Source organism: Dreissena polymorpha, chromosome 5, assembly GCF_020536995.1.
Source record: "Dreissena polymorpha isolate Duluth1 chromosome 5, UMN_Dpol_1.0, whole genome shotgun sequence".
Lineage (NCBI taxonomy): Eukaryota > Metazoa > Mollusca > Bivalvia > Myida > Dreissenidae > Dreissena > Dreissena polymorpha.
Genome location: NC_068359.1, coordinates 22,758,391 through 22,774,989, shown reverse-complemented (window position 1 = coordinate 22,774,989; position 16,599 = coordinate 22,758,391). Strand labels below are relative to the sequence as shown.

The 16,599-nt window shown below is 37.1% G+C and overlaps 1 protein-coding gene across 1 annotated transcript in view; it reads left to right on the top strand.

Moving 5' to 3' along the window:
* Positions 1-16,599, top strand: part of LOC127831103 (GRB10-interacting GYF protein 2-like) — a 61,429-nt gene that overhangs the window by 11,932 nt on the left and 32,898 nt on the right. Inside the window, exons 4-11 of the mRNA XM_052356093.1 lie at positions 2,761-2,896; positions 4,175-4,280; positions 5,909-6,023; positions 11,080-11,104; positions 11,137-11,498; positions 11,975-12,149; positions 12,508-12,591; positions 15,124-15,729. Of these exons, the coding sequence (XP_052212053.1) occupies positions 2,761-2,896; positions 4,175-4,280; positions 5,909-6,023; positions 11,080-11,104; positions 11,137-11,498; positions 11,975-12,149; positions 12,508-12,591; positions 15,124-15,729 (1,609 nt within the window). The remainder of the gene's footprint in view (positions 1-2,760; positions 2,897-4,174; positions 4,281-5,908; positions 6,024-11,079; positions 11,105-11,136; positions 11,499-11,974; positions 12,150-12,507; positions 12,592-15,123; positions 15,730-16,599) is intronic.

Genomic DNA, 16,599 nt, shown 5'->3' with positions numbered 1-16,599 from the left:
GACCACACCCCACATTATACCCCTCTCAACCCCCCCCCCCAAAAAAAAAATTAAAATAATTATTTTCCTTTTTTTATTTTTGAAAGATGGTCTATATATTATTGAATATGAACAAATTCCCCATGATGGCTTATGTTATACTGTCAATCACTCGAATAGTCGAGCGCGCTGTCCTCTGACAGCTCTTGTTTATCATTATTTCTTGGCCAATTATAAATTAAACAAGAGATGTGTTTGTCAGAAACACAATGCCCCCTAATGCGCCGCTTTGATTATTTTTTTACCTTTGACCTTGAAGGATGACCTTGACCTTTCACCACTCAAAATGTGCAGCTCCATGAGATACACATGCATGCCAAATATCAAGTTGCTATGTTCAATATTTAGTTTTGGGACAAATTGACAGAGTGACAGAATGACGGAATGACAGACAGACAGACAGGCCAAAAACAATATGCCACCGATTATTTGTCCGGGGGCATAAAAACACATGTTTTATTGCATAATAATCATAATGTATACTGGATTTTTGTTTTGTTAACAAATGCTTCAAAATTGAGAATAAAAGCTTGTTCAATCTTAAATTTACTAAGGTTAAACTTTTTAGCTCACCTGATTGCTCAGGTGAGCTTTTGTGACCGGTCTTTGTCTGTCGTATGTCCGTCCGTCCGTAAACGTTTGCTCGTAAGCACTCTAGAGGCCACATTTCTTGTCCCATCTTCATGAAACTTGGTCAGAAGCTTTGTCCCAATGAAATCCCGGCCGAGTTCGAAACTGGGTTGTGCCAGGTCAAAAACTAGGTCACTATGTCAAAAAAAAGAAAAACCCTGTAGAAGTCACATTTCATGCCCAATCTTCGTGTAACTTTGTCAAAATGTTTGTCTTAATGATATCTTGGTTGACTTCAAATGTGGTTTCGATCTGTTGAAAAACATGGCCGCCAGTTGGCGGGGCAGTTTTCCTTATTTGGCTATAGAGAAACCTTGTAAACACTCTAGAAGTCACAATTTTTGCCCAATCATCATGAAAGTTGGTCAAAACATTGGTTCAATTGATGTCTCGGACGAGTTTGAAAATGGTCGAGATCGGTGAAAAAACATGGCGGCCAATGGGCGGGGCATTTTTCTCTATATGTATATAGTGGCAGTTTTCCCTATTTGGCTATAGAGAAACCTTTCAAACACTCTAGAAGTCACAATTTTTGCCCAATCATCATGAAAGTTGTTCAAAACATTGGTTTTATTGATATCTCGGACGAGTTTGAAAATGGTCGGGATCGGTGAAAAAACATGGCCGCCAGTGGGCGGGGCATTTTTCTCTATCTGTATATAGTGAAAACGTGTGAACACAGTAGAAGTCACATTTTTGGCCCAATTTTCATGAAATTTGCTCAGAAATTTGTTTCCTTGATACAAGAGTTAAGTTAAAAAATGGTTCCGGTCAGTTGAATAACATGGCTGCTGGGGGGGGGGGGCAGTTTTCGAAGAAGAGAGGGTATATTGTTTTGCTCATGTCGGTCGGTCTGTCCACCAGATGGTTTCCGGATGATAACTCAAGCGCGCTTATGCCAAGGATCATGAAACTTCGAAGGTAAATTGATCATGACTCACAGATGACCCCTATTGATTTTCAGGTCACAAGGTCAAAGGTCAAGGTCACAATGACCCGAAATAGTAAAATGGCCTCCGGATGATAACTAAAGAACACTTATGCCTAGGATCATGAAACTTCATAGATACATTGATCATGACTCGAAGATGACCCCTAATGCTTTTCAGGTCACTAGGTCAAAGGTGAAGGTCACGGTGACCTGAAATAGTAAAATGGTTTCTGGATGATAACTCAAGAACGCTTATGCCTAGGATCATGAAACTTCATAGATACATTGATCATGACTTGCAGATAACCCCTATTGATTATCAGGTCACTAGGTCAAAGGTCAAGGTCACAGTGCCAAAAAATGTATTCACACAATGGCTGTCAAGGTCACGGTGACTCAACTTAGAAAAATGGTTACTGGATGATAACTCAAGAATGCTTACGCCTAGGATCATGAACATTCATAGGTACATTGATCATGACTTGCAGATGAAATCATGATGAAACTTGACCAGGATGTTTGTTTGGACAATATCTAGGTCAAGTTTGAATTTGGTAAGATTGAATGAACCGACTCAGGTGAGCGAACTAGGGCCATCTTGACCCTCTTGTATAGAGATTGATGGGAACTAAATGTTGAGATAAAAATATTTCACGGAAACCTTCAAATTGGGATCTTTTTCTGCCCTGAATTTTAAGGAAAAAAAATCATTGTATATATTACTTCTTTTAACTGAATATTTATGAAAATGCGTTTCATATTTAGTAATTTCAACCAACATAGCCACCTAAAAACAAATGTAATTTTAATAATTACTAATAAGTACTGTATTAATATATAATTTGTAAACATTTTTCTAACATGAATGAACTTTTACTACATAAATATAATTGTATGCGCTTCTATTTAATGAATGCGCTTGCATGGAAACTCCTTTGTCTATGTAATGGTTGACCCGGACTCAAACTTTCTTTATTTCAAAATAATAATAAATAATAAAATTCTCCACTGTTAGATCATATCGGTGTTATCCAGGTTTATTAGTTGAACCATACTAAATAGAATATTGAAAGCACTTTGCATTTGATTAAAAAAAGCGCAAAACATAACCAATATCCAAATGTATTCAAGCTGAACCACATATTCTTGTCCTTCTGCAGGTATGGTCGCGAGGAGATGTTAGCGCTGTACACTCCCAGTCCCGGGGTACCAGACGAGCTCAAGGACCTCAACGCCATACTGTCTGAGAAGCCACAAGAGCCTCTGGCCTTCCAGCCCCTGTCAGAGGAAGAACAGGTACAACTGTCCTCAATGTTGGCATTTAGATAGCTAGTCTGGTCAACAGTTTAACAGGATCAAATTCTGATTTCTTCTATTCTTTAAGTTTATTTATGTCCCCCACTATACAGTATAGTGGGGGACATATTGTTTTTGCCTTGTTTGTTTGTGTGTTTGCTTGCGTCAAACTTTAACATTTGCCATAACTTTTGCAATATTGAAGATAGCATCTTGATATTTGGCATGCATGTGTATCTCATGGAGCTTCTCATTTTGATTGGTGAAATGTCAAGGTCAAGGTCATCCTTCAAGCTCAAAGGTCAAATATATAGCTTCAAAGCGGCGCAGTAGGTGACATAGTGTTTGACAAACACATTTATTGTTTATTTTTTGTTATCAAAGTTCAACATGAAATCCACAAATACTCTAGGAGTTTGTTTGCAATAATAATTTCTTATTAACAATTTGGATTTAAAAATAATGAATGCTTTGCATCGTAGTTAATGTTTTTTTTTAATATTTATATTGTAAAATAGTATTAGTACATTAATAAGAATTATAATGTACATAACTAAAGAATAAAAATGAATAAATGCAGAATACCCCATGGCCGATTATAATTCTGTATACCGGTAATAGACAATGGTTTCACCTTAGAGAATTTAAAATGATATCAAGAAGCAGTATGGTTGTTTTTGGGGACTTATGGTTTGGACTCTGTCTGTCAGTCACACTTTTTTGGATCCTGCGATAACTTTAAAAGTTATTCATATTTTTTCATGAAACTTGAAACATGGATAGAAGGCAATATGGAGATTATGCATGTCATTTCATTTTGTTCCTACATCAAGAAATCTGGTTGCAATGGCAACAAATAGACTAGTAATATTGCTAAAAATGGTGGAGTTTCACCGGTAGGGGACTTATATTGCTTGTCAATAGTCTTGTTTATTATGTTTTTATATACCATCTCAGGTAAGAAATTGCAAATAAGTGAAGTTGTATTTTATTTAAAGCAGAGAAAGGAGAGTTAAACACCATACAATTATTGGACATTTATTTTTATTTTTTTCAAGATAATTATTGACATACAAACATATCAGTCGTGTTTCAACAAATTTTTGGATTTTTTTGTATTTAATTTTTTGGACACGAAAAATAATACTTATTTTCAGTGTCAGAAAACTTAAGGTATTTATAGTAGGTCTAAGAATAACAGACCGTGTGTCCAGCAATAGTTTTGGGACTTTCTTGGAGACTGCTTACCACATGACCTATTGTGATATTGTATTGCAGCGTATTATGTCCCAGTCTGTGAACAGTCAGGCGGTGCTGAGGGCCATGGGGCGGGGCCCTCCAATGAGGGGCAGGGGCGTCGGACTGGAAAGGGGGCGAGGCAGAGGTGAGGCTCTCTGAATTAGTTCACCATCCCGCTCTGAAGCAAAGTAAAGATACATATATTTTACCAGCATAAAACCAGAACAGCATGTGGGTAACTTTTAGTCTGTTAAGGTTTGATGCTGTTTGCTGTTTACAAGTATCTTAGGGTTGGAGATGAAACCTTTCAAATTTGAATCTAGTTAGAAAGGCCTTCAATGTAATTTTTTGAGTGATAACTAAACCGTGTTTGTGCATATCTGAGTGGTAAAGGGTTCATTCTCATTATTTTAGCTTGATGGCATCAAAAGACTTAGGATTGTATCGACACACTAGAGTCAATTTACTGGGAAAAAAGGAAACCCTTTTATAATACTGTTGCAGGATCAGGGAATATTGGAGTCCTTTGGTCTGTGGGTCGAATCGTCAGTTGTTTTGTCCTTATAAGTTTTAAGACATTAAATTGAAATTTATAACATTTAATCACCAGGAAGTGTAGATGTGCCATACATTTTTGTATCCCCACCCAGCAATCATCACATTTCTGAAGCATTCGTCCTATAATATAGCTTACAAAGCAGTTGGTGGGTATTACAGAATCTTTGCAATAAAGCTATGAGTCGTGTTCTGAAAAAACTGGTCATAATGCATGTGCGTAAAGTGTCGTCCCAGATTAGCCTGTGCAGTCCGCACAGGCTAATCATGGATGACATTTTACGCCTAAATTGGATTTTACTCAGAAGAGACTTCATTAAAACGAAAAAATGTCATAAAAGTGGAAAGTGTCATCCCTGATTAGCCTGTGCGGTCTGCACAGGCTAATCTGGGACGGCAATTCACGCACATGCATTATGCTCAGTTTTCTCAGAACGCGACTCCTGTAGTTTAAGCTTGATTGCATGGGAATCTTCTGTGTGTAGAGACAATCTTGAATCAGTTTTCTAGGAAGGAAAGGTATTTTGAAAATCTTTACAAACTGTTCCCAAATGCCAATGGCCTTGAGATTTTCCAGTCATAAGGAAGTACCAGTACTCATATTCAACAAACCTTTTCAGATTCCTGTATTTGTAAGATGTCTATTGATGCTGGCATTTTAATAATAATATCACACATGAAATTGATGGAATAAAATTATCTCTAAGCATGTATTGTCGTTTTTCCAAAGCATTATGATTGTGTGCTTAAATAGAAATAAAAAAAATTCTGTTCAACAATTTGTATGCAAATAAGTGTCTTTTATTCTTTCTTTTCCAATCAATTCAGAGATAATATTAAACAGCCCTTTGCTTTTTAGGCTGCCGTTTGAAATTGTGTGTGTGTAAAGTTGGACGAGTATACGATAAAATCAAGTACATTAAATGTAATGTACCAGTAGTTGTTCTTACCCTTACCATTCAGAAGCAAAGTTAAAATGGCTATAAGCAACCAGCATAAAAGCAGAACTGCCTGCGAGTAACTCTCAGTCTGTTCAGTTTTCATGCTGTTTGCTGCTGATCAGTATTTGAAGCCTTTAAAACTGAAATATAGTAAGAAAGATCTATTAAATGTTAATTTAGATCTCTAGGGAATTCAAAAATGTCAAAGGGTGTATCGGAGTGGTAAAGGGTTAATTTTGCAGTATTAAACATGCTGATGGTTATGTTTTACTACTAGGTCGTGGGCGGGGCGATGGCTTCATGCAGAGGGGCGTGTCCTATGACGAGAATGATGGAGGTCCTGGGGGCTTCGGTCGCCCCAGGCAACGACCAGACGGATCATGGGATGAGGGGTGTGTAGAAAATATGAGCAGCTTTCTAGGAATTAAGTTTTGTCCTGATTTAGCCTATGCAGTCCCCACAGGCTAATATTATCAGGGAGAACACTTTTCGCTTATGTGGTATTTTCATTTAAAGGAAGTCTCTTCTTAGCACAAAATCCAGTTTATGTGGAAAGTTCTGTCTCCAATTGCTCTGTGCAGACTGCACATACAACAGGTTTTTCACAGGTCATAATATTGAAAGTTCGAAATTAAAACTGTGTCATAATGTTAAGATAGGTAACTCAGATAAGATTGCTAACTCGAATGGCTAACTGCTTTGTTTAATTTTCTTGAATTAGTTGAGATATGTTTTACCATTATAAAGTAATTGAAATCGCAGTTTGAACAAGCCAGTCAGAATTCTTGTTTTATAACTTCTTAAGCATACATGCCATAATTTTTCAGACCAATTCCGGGACATTGAGTTAAATTGTCCGGGACTTTTGCCGATTTTCCGGGACATGAAATGTAGCGATATTTATAGACATATGCATTTTTTGGTACGTTTTTTTTTGTTTCGCATCGTTAATTGCAAAAGTTCGAAAGCCTATCCGAAATACACTTGATCTATTAACGTCAAATTAAACATTACTACTTCCGTTACTGAATGCCGGACAAAAACCCTCCCGGATAAAAACCCTCCCGTCATTTTCATAGGGGGCGGACGAAAACCCTCCCATGAATAAACATGGGCGGACAAAAACCCTCCCATGAAAAAAACGGGGGAGGACAAAAAACCCTCCCATGAAAAAACGGAGACGGACAAAAACCCTCCCGTAAAAGAAATTTTACACTTAGTGTTGCATTCATTAATCCGACAAAATTACCCATTGTGTGTATTGTGTATTTTGTTTTCAGGGGTGTGAAATTGAAAGAAAATGTGTATCCATTAACTGCAAACATACCGCTTTCTAATGTGCATATATATCCGATAATCCAATGTGATAACAACATCAATTAAAACATAAAACTGAGGCTATTTATAGACAAGTGAATTTAAATTTAGATTGAAATACATATAAAAAAGCAATTTGTTTGTGTAAAGGCATACATCCAAAATGGAAGTGAAGACTCGCGCACAAGTGGCTCCGTCTACACTAAGAAGAAAACGTCAAAATCGACTATACGCTGGGAATGTTCTCAACGCGCGGCAAAGACTTGTAAGGGCGCTGTAGTCACGGACATAAATATGACGACAATAAACTTAACCACAAGTCACAACCATGAGGGAGATCAGTTTCACGTCGAAGCGATGAAGCTGCGTTAAGACAAACGAAATAAGGAATGTCTTGGGAAGCCTGTGTCCACTTCTGTTAATTTTGCGATGATGAATAAAAAAGAAACACGACTTTGATGTTCTTAATGCATTGGCCGGCGCACAATTTGATATTTTATGTATTTTATTTAAACACCCTATTATTCATACTAAGTAATCATGAAAATCGTAGTTCTTATCATACTAAGTAATAATACAAATCTTAGTTCAAACATATATAATTGACGTCAAATGGGTGTAAAATAACATTTCAATTCGGAAATATTTTAATTAGTCAATATATAGTGTAATGTTACCTACTGAAGTGAAGGCACTATTACAAAAAATAAATGTCTCGGATAACCGACTACAAAATAAATACAAATGTCGGAAATGACATTCGGAAATGACCGATTTCGGATTAAAAATTCAAAAATAATCGTTGGTACTTGAATTCGTGGCTCAGATTTCACGGGAGGGTTTTTGTCCGGTCCCGTTTTTTCATGGGAGTGTTTTTGTCCTCCCCCATTTTTTTCATGGGAGGGTTTTTGTCCGCCCATGTTTATTCATGGGAGGGTTTTCGTCCGCCCCCTATGAAAATGACGGGAGGGTTTTTATCCGGGAGGGGTTTTGTCTGTATTCCTCCGTTACTAGATACAAGCCACGTGTTTTCAGTGTAAGCGTTCTGAACATAGATGGTGACGTCACTGCGTTATTGTTATTAAGACCGGTGTGTAACGCGTAGCTGTTGATACGCCTTTATTCATTTATAACAATTATATATAAAAAAATACAACAATACAGTACCGTTAGATCGTCAACTCAAATCAATTCACAATGCATACAACCAATCACATTAAAACAAATACAACAAAACAGTACCAGTAGATCGTCAACTTAAAATCCGGACAGGATGACGTTTTCATATGCTTACTTTTTTACTCAACTTCTTTGTCGGTTAAACGTGCGAACATAAACTGCTTTTAATTTTTTAATCAGCGATGTTGGACTTCAGATGTGTGAACAACTATCCTTTGCCCTTACGCAGCGGGAAATAATGACGTAGTAGATTAAAGTCAATTAACAACCACATTAAACAATGCCGCCTTTTCAGTTTGACCGCGAACGTGAGACAATCGATATGATAACAGGACCCCTGTTAATTGATCGATTTTGACACGTAGCGTAGTCTGCCTATTCGGGTAGGCATTGTCATGGAGACGCTGCAGATATCACACAGATTCGAGGTGCAGTTAAGCCTAAGATAAGGTACATGTATATATGGATTTTGTAAATTCCGGGACATTTGACAGATTTCCGGGACAGCGGGACAAGTTCTTCATTTCCGGGACTGTCCCGGACAATCCGGGACGTATGGCATGTATGTCTTAAGACTGAAAAAATGTTACCTCAATATAAAATTGAAATTCTGAGACACCCTGGTTAAATCTACCAGTGAAGGGCTTGCAGACTTGTGCTGCCTTTTTTCAGTTTATTAACCCCGTCCTGCTTAGAAGCAAAGTGAAAATGGCTATAAGAAACCAGCATAAAATTCGAAAAGCCTGCAAGTAACGGCAGTTTGTTCATGTTTTATGCTGTTTGCTGCTTATCAATATGTAAGGGTTAGAAAATGAAGCTTTTAAAACTTGAATCAATTAAGAAAGGTCCTTATTCAATTTGATTTTTTAATGGACATCAAACGTGTCAAAATTAGGGATGGGAACATTATATCCCATATAGGGATGGGAATTATATCCGAATATAAAAAATTGGCTTAGTATTCAAATCCAAAAGTCATGTTTGAATATTAGATTTTTATGCAAAGAAACTTCCAAAAAAGTTGTAAGCGCAAGTCACATTTTTGGTTGAGTTCAGACGACTGTCATGTATAAGTGATTGTCTGGTTAACACCTGCAATCAATGAACAAGATGATACTTTGCATATTGGATTGTATAAGGAGAGGGGTATTGGTTTTATGGTGGACTTTACATGGGTGTAAATACATCGTTTAAAGTCATCTATTAATCTATTGATTAAGATACCGTAAAACGCTGTGTATAACGCGCATTTATGTATAACGCGCATCTTCTTTTTTAAGCTAAAAAATCGGTAAAAAGTTTTTGAAGCAAAAAAATCGGGGGGAAAAATTCCGTACCACAGGCTAACTCAAAAACGTTATATTTACATTGTCGATCTTCCGTGTTCTTTTATTGCTTCAATTATTTAGTTTGTGTGTTTTTTTTTAATCATATTATGCGTAAAAATAAATGTTTGGATTTAAATTAATTATGCATGAAATGCACACTTTCCACGAGGATACCATCAATGTTTTCATCATATGTCTCCGAAGTAACTGTCCACGGTTTTATTGTGGAGGAGTACATGTACACATAAAAGATGGATTAGTTATAACTAAGAAACTGACATTATCGATTGGTATTTTCACGTGGTTATTCATGCATGACTTATTCACAACTGCGCGTTTATTTACATTGCTGATATCATGCCTTCTTTTCGAGTGTCTATAATTGACAGGAGACTTTAACGACTCAAACTTCTCAACACCATTACGACATAATCGGCGATAAACAAACAATGGAAGTGTGAAGCCGTTTGCCGGTTCGCATGTTTTGATAATAGCCCAGCTACACAAAACTTGACAGGTGACGCAAATTGCTCGATAACCACATCCTCAATCTTGACAAGACGTATGAAAACGTGTAAACAAACACAACATCAATTTTATTAACACATTTGAAAAGCAAGAAAAATAATCATAAATATATTGGGAAAGACCTTGCTGACATACGATTGTAAATCGTGTAACCCTAGTACAGTAGGGTATAATGTTGTGGGAAAACAATAACATTTCAATAAAAATGGCTTCCTTGTTTTTTATTCTCTTCTTCTAATTTATTTGATTTCAATGCTCTGTACGTACCTGAAAAAGATAGAAAATATTTATGTTAACTTTATAATGTTTGTCCATCTTATTCAGATCGTAAATATAACACTATTATTAACATAGTTACAGTTTAAACACCGGGAAACAGAATGATACGAATTACCGCAACTGGGTAACTGACAGGGAAAAAATGTCTTGGCATGGCTGTAGTTGTGCATAACGCGCATCAAGTTTTTAAAATAAAATTTTGGGGTAAAAAAGTGCACCTTATACACAACCTTTTACGGTAATTGTTATGTTATTCACAGTTCAACGTCTCTTAATTTAGATAACAGAGACCACCCACTTGCATTTCCTTCAAATGGCCAATCAATTTAATTGCTATACATTAAATTAACCCATGTGAAAGATGTCAGACCTCCGTCATTTCCGATAAAAAGTTTTATGGCCGGTAACTGGCGGTCCTGATGTCCAACAAAAAAAAAGATATGTAAAACTTTGTCTTAGGTGGAAATTACAAAAATAAAGATAAAATGAAGAACATAATAATCAAAAGGATTTTTCTAAAATTAGTACTCTATCCTATTTTTCCAAACTGCATATGATATTATTTATATTGTTATTTCTTGCAATCAGGAAAATTGCTTTTCTCTGGACAGTTTTAAAATTGAATATTTTATATATTCCAATGATGACCAACGAATATTGGTGTATCATTCTCAGTAAGTTCCCATCCATAGTTAAAATGCATATCCAATATAAATAAATATAAAAAATAAATTTATATTATATGTGATATTGGGCTTATTATTTATGTTTATATATGTAAGTGGTAACAGGTTCTTAACCCTGTTGTTATTTCTAGGGATCCTAAGGGTTTCCACGGGCACCGTACCAGACACGATTCCCAGAGGTGCCACCAAACAAGATGTACCAGCGGTCCTTGAGCAGTGAGAATTGGCGAGATAGAGAGGAGGAGGAGGAGGAGGGAGGGGACTGGAGGAAGGCTGGGTCTGGGTCAAAGTGGGGGACCAACACACGAGGCTCCTGGAGGGACAACAGGTGGGGCACAGGGGTGTACGGGATTGGAGGAAAGGGGGTCAAAGTGGGGGACCAACACGTGAGGCTCGTGGAGGGACAACAGGTTGGGCACAGGGGTGTACGGGATTGGAGGAAAGGGGGTCAAAGTGGGGGACCAACACACAGGGCTCCTGGAGGGACAACAGATGGGGCACAGGGGTGTATGGGATTGGAGGAAAGAGGGTCAAAGTGGGGGACCAACACGTGAGGCTCCTGGTGGGACAACAGGTGGGGCACAGGGGTGTACGGGATTGGAGGAAAGGGAAGTCAAAGTGGGGGACCAACACACGGGGCTCCTGGAAGGACAACAGGTGGGATAAAGAGCACAGTGGTGTTTTCGGGTGAGGCACTGGGTTGGTTTGGTCTGTAAGGAAGGAAGTAAAAGTGAGGGACCATTATATTAGGCTTTTTGAGGGACAAAAGGTTGAGCACAGTTGTGTATAAACGGGGTCAACGTGCGGGATTCTTGGAGGGAAAATAGGTAGGGCATAGGTAGTATAGGGACAGATTCTAAAATGGGGGACCAACATAATTGGCACCTAGAATGATAACAGGTGGGGTTTAAAATGGTTGGGTTTTGTTTTGTAGTTAAACATATATAAAATATATATAGTATAAAATATGTAATGTTCAGGGGCATTCAGTAAAATGTGTTCTTATTCTTAAAAATCTGTTTCTAGGGGATACGACCCAGGTTACAACCAAGCAGGGCGGGGATACACAAGGCAGTACAGTCGCCAACGAAGCGGGGAAAACTGGGATGAGGAAGAGGTTCCAGAGTGGAGCACTGACGGTGACCCTGACGAGCTCGGAACATTTGATGCAAGCGGGGCTTTTGTGTCACCTAATAGAAAGGTTTGTGGTACATGGGTGATGATAAAAAATTTATTGTAGTGGATTTTGGCTTGATTTGTTTATTTTAAATAATTTAAAAATTGTTAGGTAGGATGTTGATCTATTATCAGCCATTATTGGCTTTGAATGAGTATATATATTTATAAGAATATACTAGGCAGCCTAGTAGTAATAGAACAGATCTCGGAAAAATGTACCAAAACTTTTTGTTTTAATGACAGAATTAAAAAAAAAAATTGGCATTAAATGTGGTGATATAATGTTTAAATGGTAAACTGATTGTTTTAATCATTATTTTACAGTATTGACTTGTTTTCTGTCTGCAAACAGCTGTTGCATTATTTGTTATTGTGTTCAGGGTTTCAGACGAGAATATGAAGACAGAGAGGAGCTGGAGTCCCCAAGGTCAGGGGGTGGCACACCTGACAGTAACAGAGAGAGGGTAATGCCATGCATTTTATTGGATGGGAGTGAACTACTTCTGTAGATGAATAGTATGGAGATAATTTGAGCCTAGTTTGAAACAGGCTTGATGCATGTGCGTAAAGTGTCTTCACTGATAACCCTGTGCAGTCCGCTCAGTCTAGTCAGGGCATTGTTTTTTTTCTCTCACCATTTCGGAAATGGGACCGGGTTCCTTTGGGCTGGGACTTAATTGCATTTGGATTAAAATTAGAAAATTAATTTTGTTGATTTATTGCTCTAAAATTGAGAATGCAAGTGATTACAATATAATATTTACTGAGGTTCATATGATAAAAAGGATTTGAGATGAATTAAATGTTAAGACTTATTTTATTTATTTTCGTTTTGGAAAACTTCAGTTTGGAATTTTTATGTCTCTTTTGTCTCTTTTTGGAAAAATATATACTTTTTTCCCTTTGGGAATGGGTCCCCCTACCGGACCCAAATTTGAACGAAAAAAAACACTGTAGGGACGTCACATTCCACTTTTTGGGGAATTTTTATGCCCCCGAATGAGGGCATTTAGTGATCGGACCGTCACACTGTCCTTCCGTCACACTTTGCGTTTAGGTTTCACGTTTAGGTTTCGAAAAATGCTCATAACTTCTATGTCCCTTCACATAGCAATTTGATATTTGGCATGCATGTGTATCTCATGGAGCTGCACATTTTGAGCGGTGAAAGGTCAAGGTCATCCTTCAAGGTCAAAGGTAAAAAAACATGTATCAAAGCGATGCAGTAGGGGGCATTGTGTTTCTGACAAACATATCTCTTGTTCGTTTATAGCTTGTAATTGAAAATCCAGTTTTTACTGAAACTAGAAAGTGTTATCTCTCATTTGGCTAAACAGGCTAATCTGGGATGACATTAAAACATATGCATTAAGCCCTGTTTGCACAGAGCACGGCTCATATATATCACTTAGAGCCCAGGATCCCATGTCCCCTTATATGAAATTTTAAAATAGTTAACTACAAATGGCAACCTTGAGTTGACAGCATGTGATGTATTGCACCTGCCTCCTTCCTAAAAGTGCAAGGACACACATTAAGGTCAATGGTCAAAGTTGGATCAAATGCATCTTGTAGGTTGTATTATTCATAATGTAATTTAAATAACCTCCTTCAAATGTCCCAATGAAAAGATGATGTTTTTGCATGTAACATCTTTTTCCCAAACTCAAGCTCAAAGTCAAACTTGAAGGTCAAACGTAACTTTGCCATAAAACAACTTGTTAATACTTGTCTTGAGGGTAACTTTATTATTCATGCTTCAATTTTATAACAATTTAATCACAAATGTTTGCCATGTGGAGAATGTGTTTCACTTTTTGGGGAAAAGGTCAAGGTCAGGCCAAAGGTCAAATATGCTCATGGTCCAGCTTGTTAAATGATTACTAGCATAATTGTCAATTGGCTTGACATGTTACCAACAGACATCTAGCTGATAAACAACGCCTATATGTTTTGCTCAACACTGTGATCTTTGAGTGGGACAATATCACTTCATTGCTGCAACAAGGTACCATATGCCTATTAATTTCAATGTCACATGGTACCTTTTTGTGCCATGAGGGCGATATTATATCCGTCACAAAGATGTTAAGCATCTGATAAATCTTTAACAACAGTTTTGTTGTTTACTCTCCAATTATTTGAGCTCTTCTGTGCATATCTCTTCAGAAACAAAATCCTTTACAAGTGTTATTAAGGTTTTATTATTGAAAAGGGTAAAAAGGGAAATGCTTCTTACTTGGATCAGCATCCACAGTTTTTGCTATTCAGAGAACTTGGGGAAGAGACATCAGCTTATTATGCCCCCAAAGGAGGGCATATAGTGATCACACTGTCCGTCACACTTATTATTTAGGTTTCGAAAAATGCTCATAACTTCTATGTCCCTTGAGATATAACCTTCAAATTTGGTATGCATGTGTATATGGACAAGGCCTTTCCAACACTTAAAAATTTTGACCCCTGTGACCTTGACCTTGAACTTAGGGTCCGCGTTTAGGTTTCGAAATCTGCGTTTAGGTTTCGAAAAATGCTCATAAAAAACTTCTATCAATGCGTTTATAGGGGGCATATGTCATCCTATGGTGACATCTCTTGTTTTTTAGATAAATTTAGGGAAGAATTTTAGCCCCATTCCCAATCTCAAAAAGTGTTTATTTTTCCTAAATGACTGCCCAAAATTCCAAATTGAAGGTTACAAAAAAAAAAAAATTATTTGTTTGTAATAATTGAAACATTTAAACTTTCCACCTCTATGAATTGAACCTTATTAAGTATCATGTTGTACATACATGTATTTAAATTTGTATAGCATTTTGTTTTGCTGTAAGCAAAAGAAAAACAAAGATACACATTTTCCCAATTTTACTCAAAATGAGACGATTTTTCCCAACCTAAAGGGCCCCTCCCCATTCCCAAGGTGGTGGGAAAAACACTGGACACTTTTATCGTAGGACGTAAGCCTTGTTACTGAATAAATCTTTCTGTAAATTCAGCTTAAAGATGTCAATCCTAAGGGGGCTGCCAGTCAGGGGATGAAGGAAGCACTTGACAATCGAAACAAGAAACCCATTGAAAAGCCCGACGTGAAAACGGACACGGACGACTCTCCCCTTGCCACTCCTCCGCCAAAGTCAAAAATTGCTCAATCTGGTGATAATAAACATTTGTCAAGCGGTGATGACAAAAAACAACCAGTCAAAAACAGTGCTTCAACGCAGCCCTCGCCCAAACCAGTCCCAAAAGTTGAAATGGTCCCACCGCAAAAAACGCCACCGGAGAAAATCGACAAAGAACCCACCGATAAAAACGCGACCTCAATTAAAAAAGACGAGCAAAAGAAGGAGAATGATAAGGCAGCTAAGACTGATAATTCCGGTGAAAAATGTGATAAAACAACAGTGGCAAAAACAACTAAAAGTGCTGCTGCTTTAGGTGCTAGTGATGCAAAACCAGAAAGTGCTGTTAACAAAGCTGCCAGTGTTGCAAACACTGGTGGGCAAACAAACAAGAAGAAAGAGAAAATTAATTCAGAGGTGGAAGCATTGAATCAGCTTCAAGAGAAAGTAGAAAATATGGTGGCAGGAATAACTATTACAGAGGTAGACATTGCAGTTTTTTAATGATTTATTTATTAAGTTCCTTGTGTGTTCAAGAGAATGATTACTTGATAGGGGTGTGAACTTCCATTGGCCCACTCAAATAGTTTTATTAAATTTTCGTGCTGAATATGATGTTAAAATTATTCAGCGTATTTGTTTTGTAACAGGTGTTTGGCTTAAAGCAACAGGGTTAGACTGTGTCGATGCTTGATACTTTATCATGTGTTTATCATAAGGTTTATACAATTATCCTGCCAATTTTGGTGTGCATGATGTTAAGTTTTAAGTTTTGAAATATAAACAGATGGCAAGTAGAAGTGCAGTGACTAAGTACTTGAACTCTATCTACCTTAGGTTTTGAATTATCTCCCTTTATTTAATTTCAAAGTAAATTTTTGTCTGGAGCATAACTCCAAATCAATTCAATTTACTTTAAACTTAGAATATAAACAGATGTTAAGTAGGAGAAGTGCAGTGACCAAGAACCATAACTCTTATCTACCTTAGTTTTTTAATTATCTCCCTTTTATATTTAATTTAAAGTAATTTTTTGTCCGGAGCATAACTCCAAATCTATGCAATGGATTTACTTTAAAATTAGAATAAAAACAGATGGCAACTAGAGAAGTGCAGTGACCAAGAACCATAACTCTATCTACCTTAGTTTCTGAATTATCCCCCTTTATATAATTTCAAAGTAAATTTTTGTCCAGAGCATAAATCTAAATCTACTAAGGGTATTTACTTGAAACTTAAAATATCAACAGATGGCATGTAGGAGAAGTGCATTGACTAAGAACCATAACTCTTTCTGCATTAGTTTTTGAATTATCTCCCTTTATTTATTTTCAAAGTTAATTTTTGTGTGGA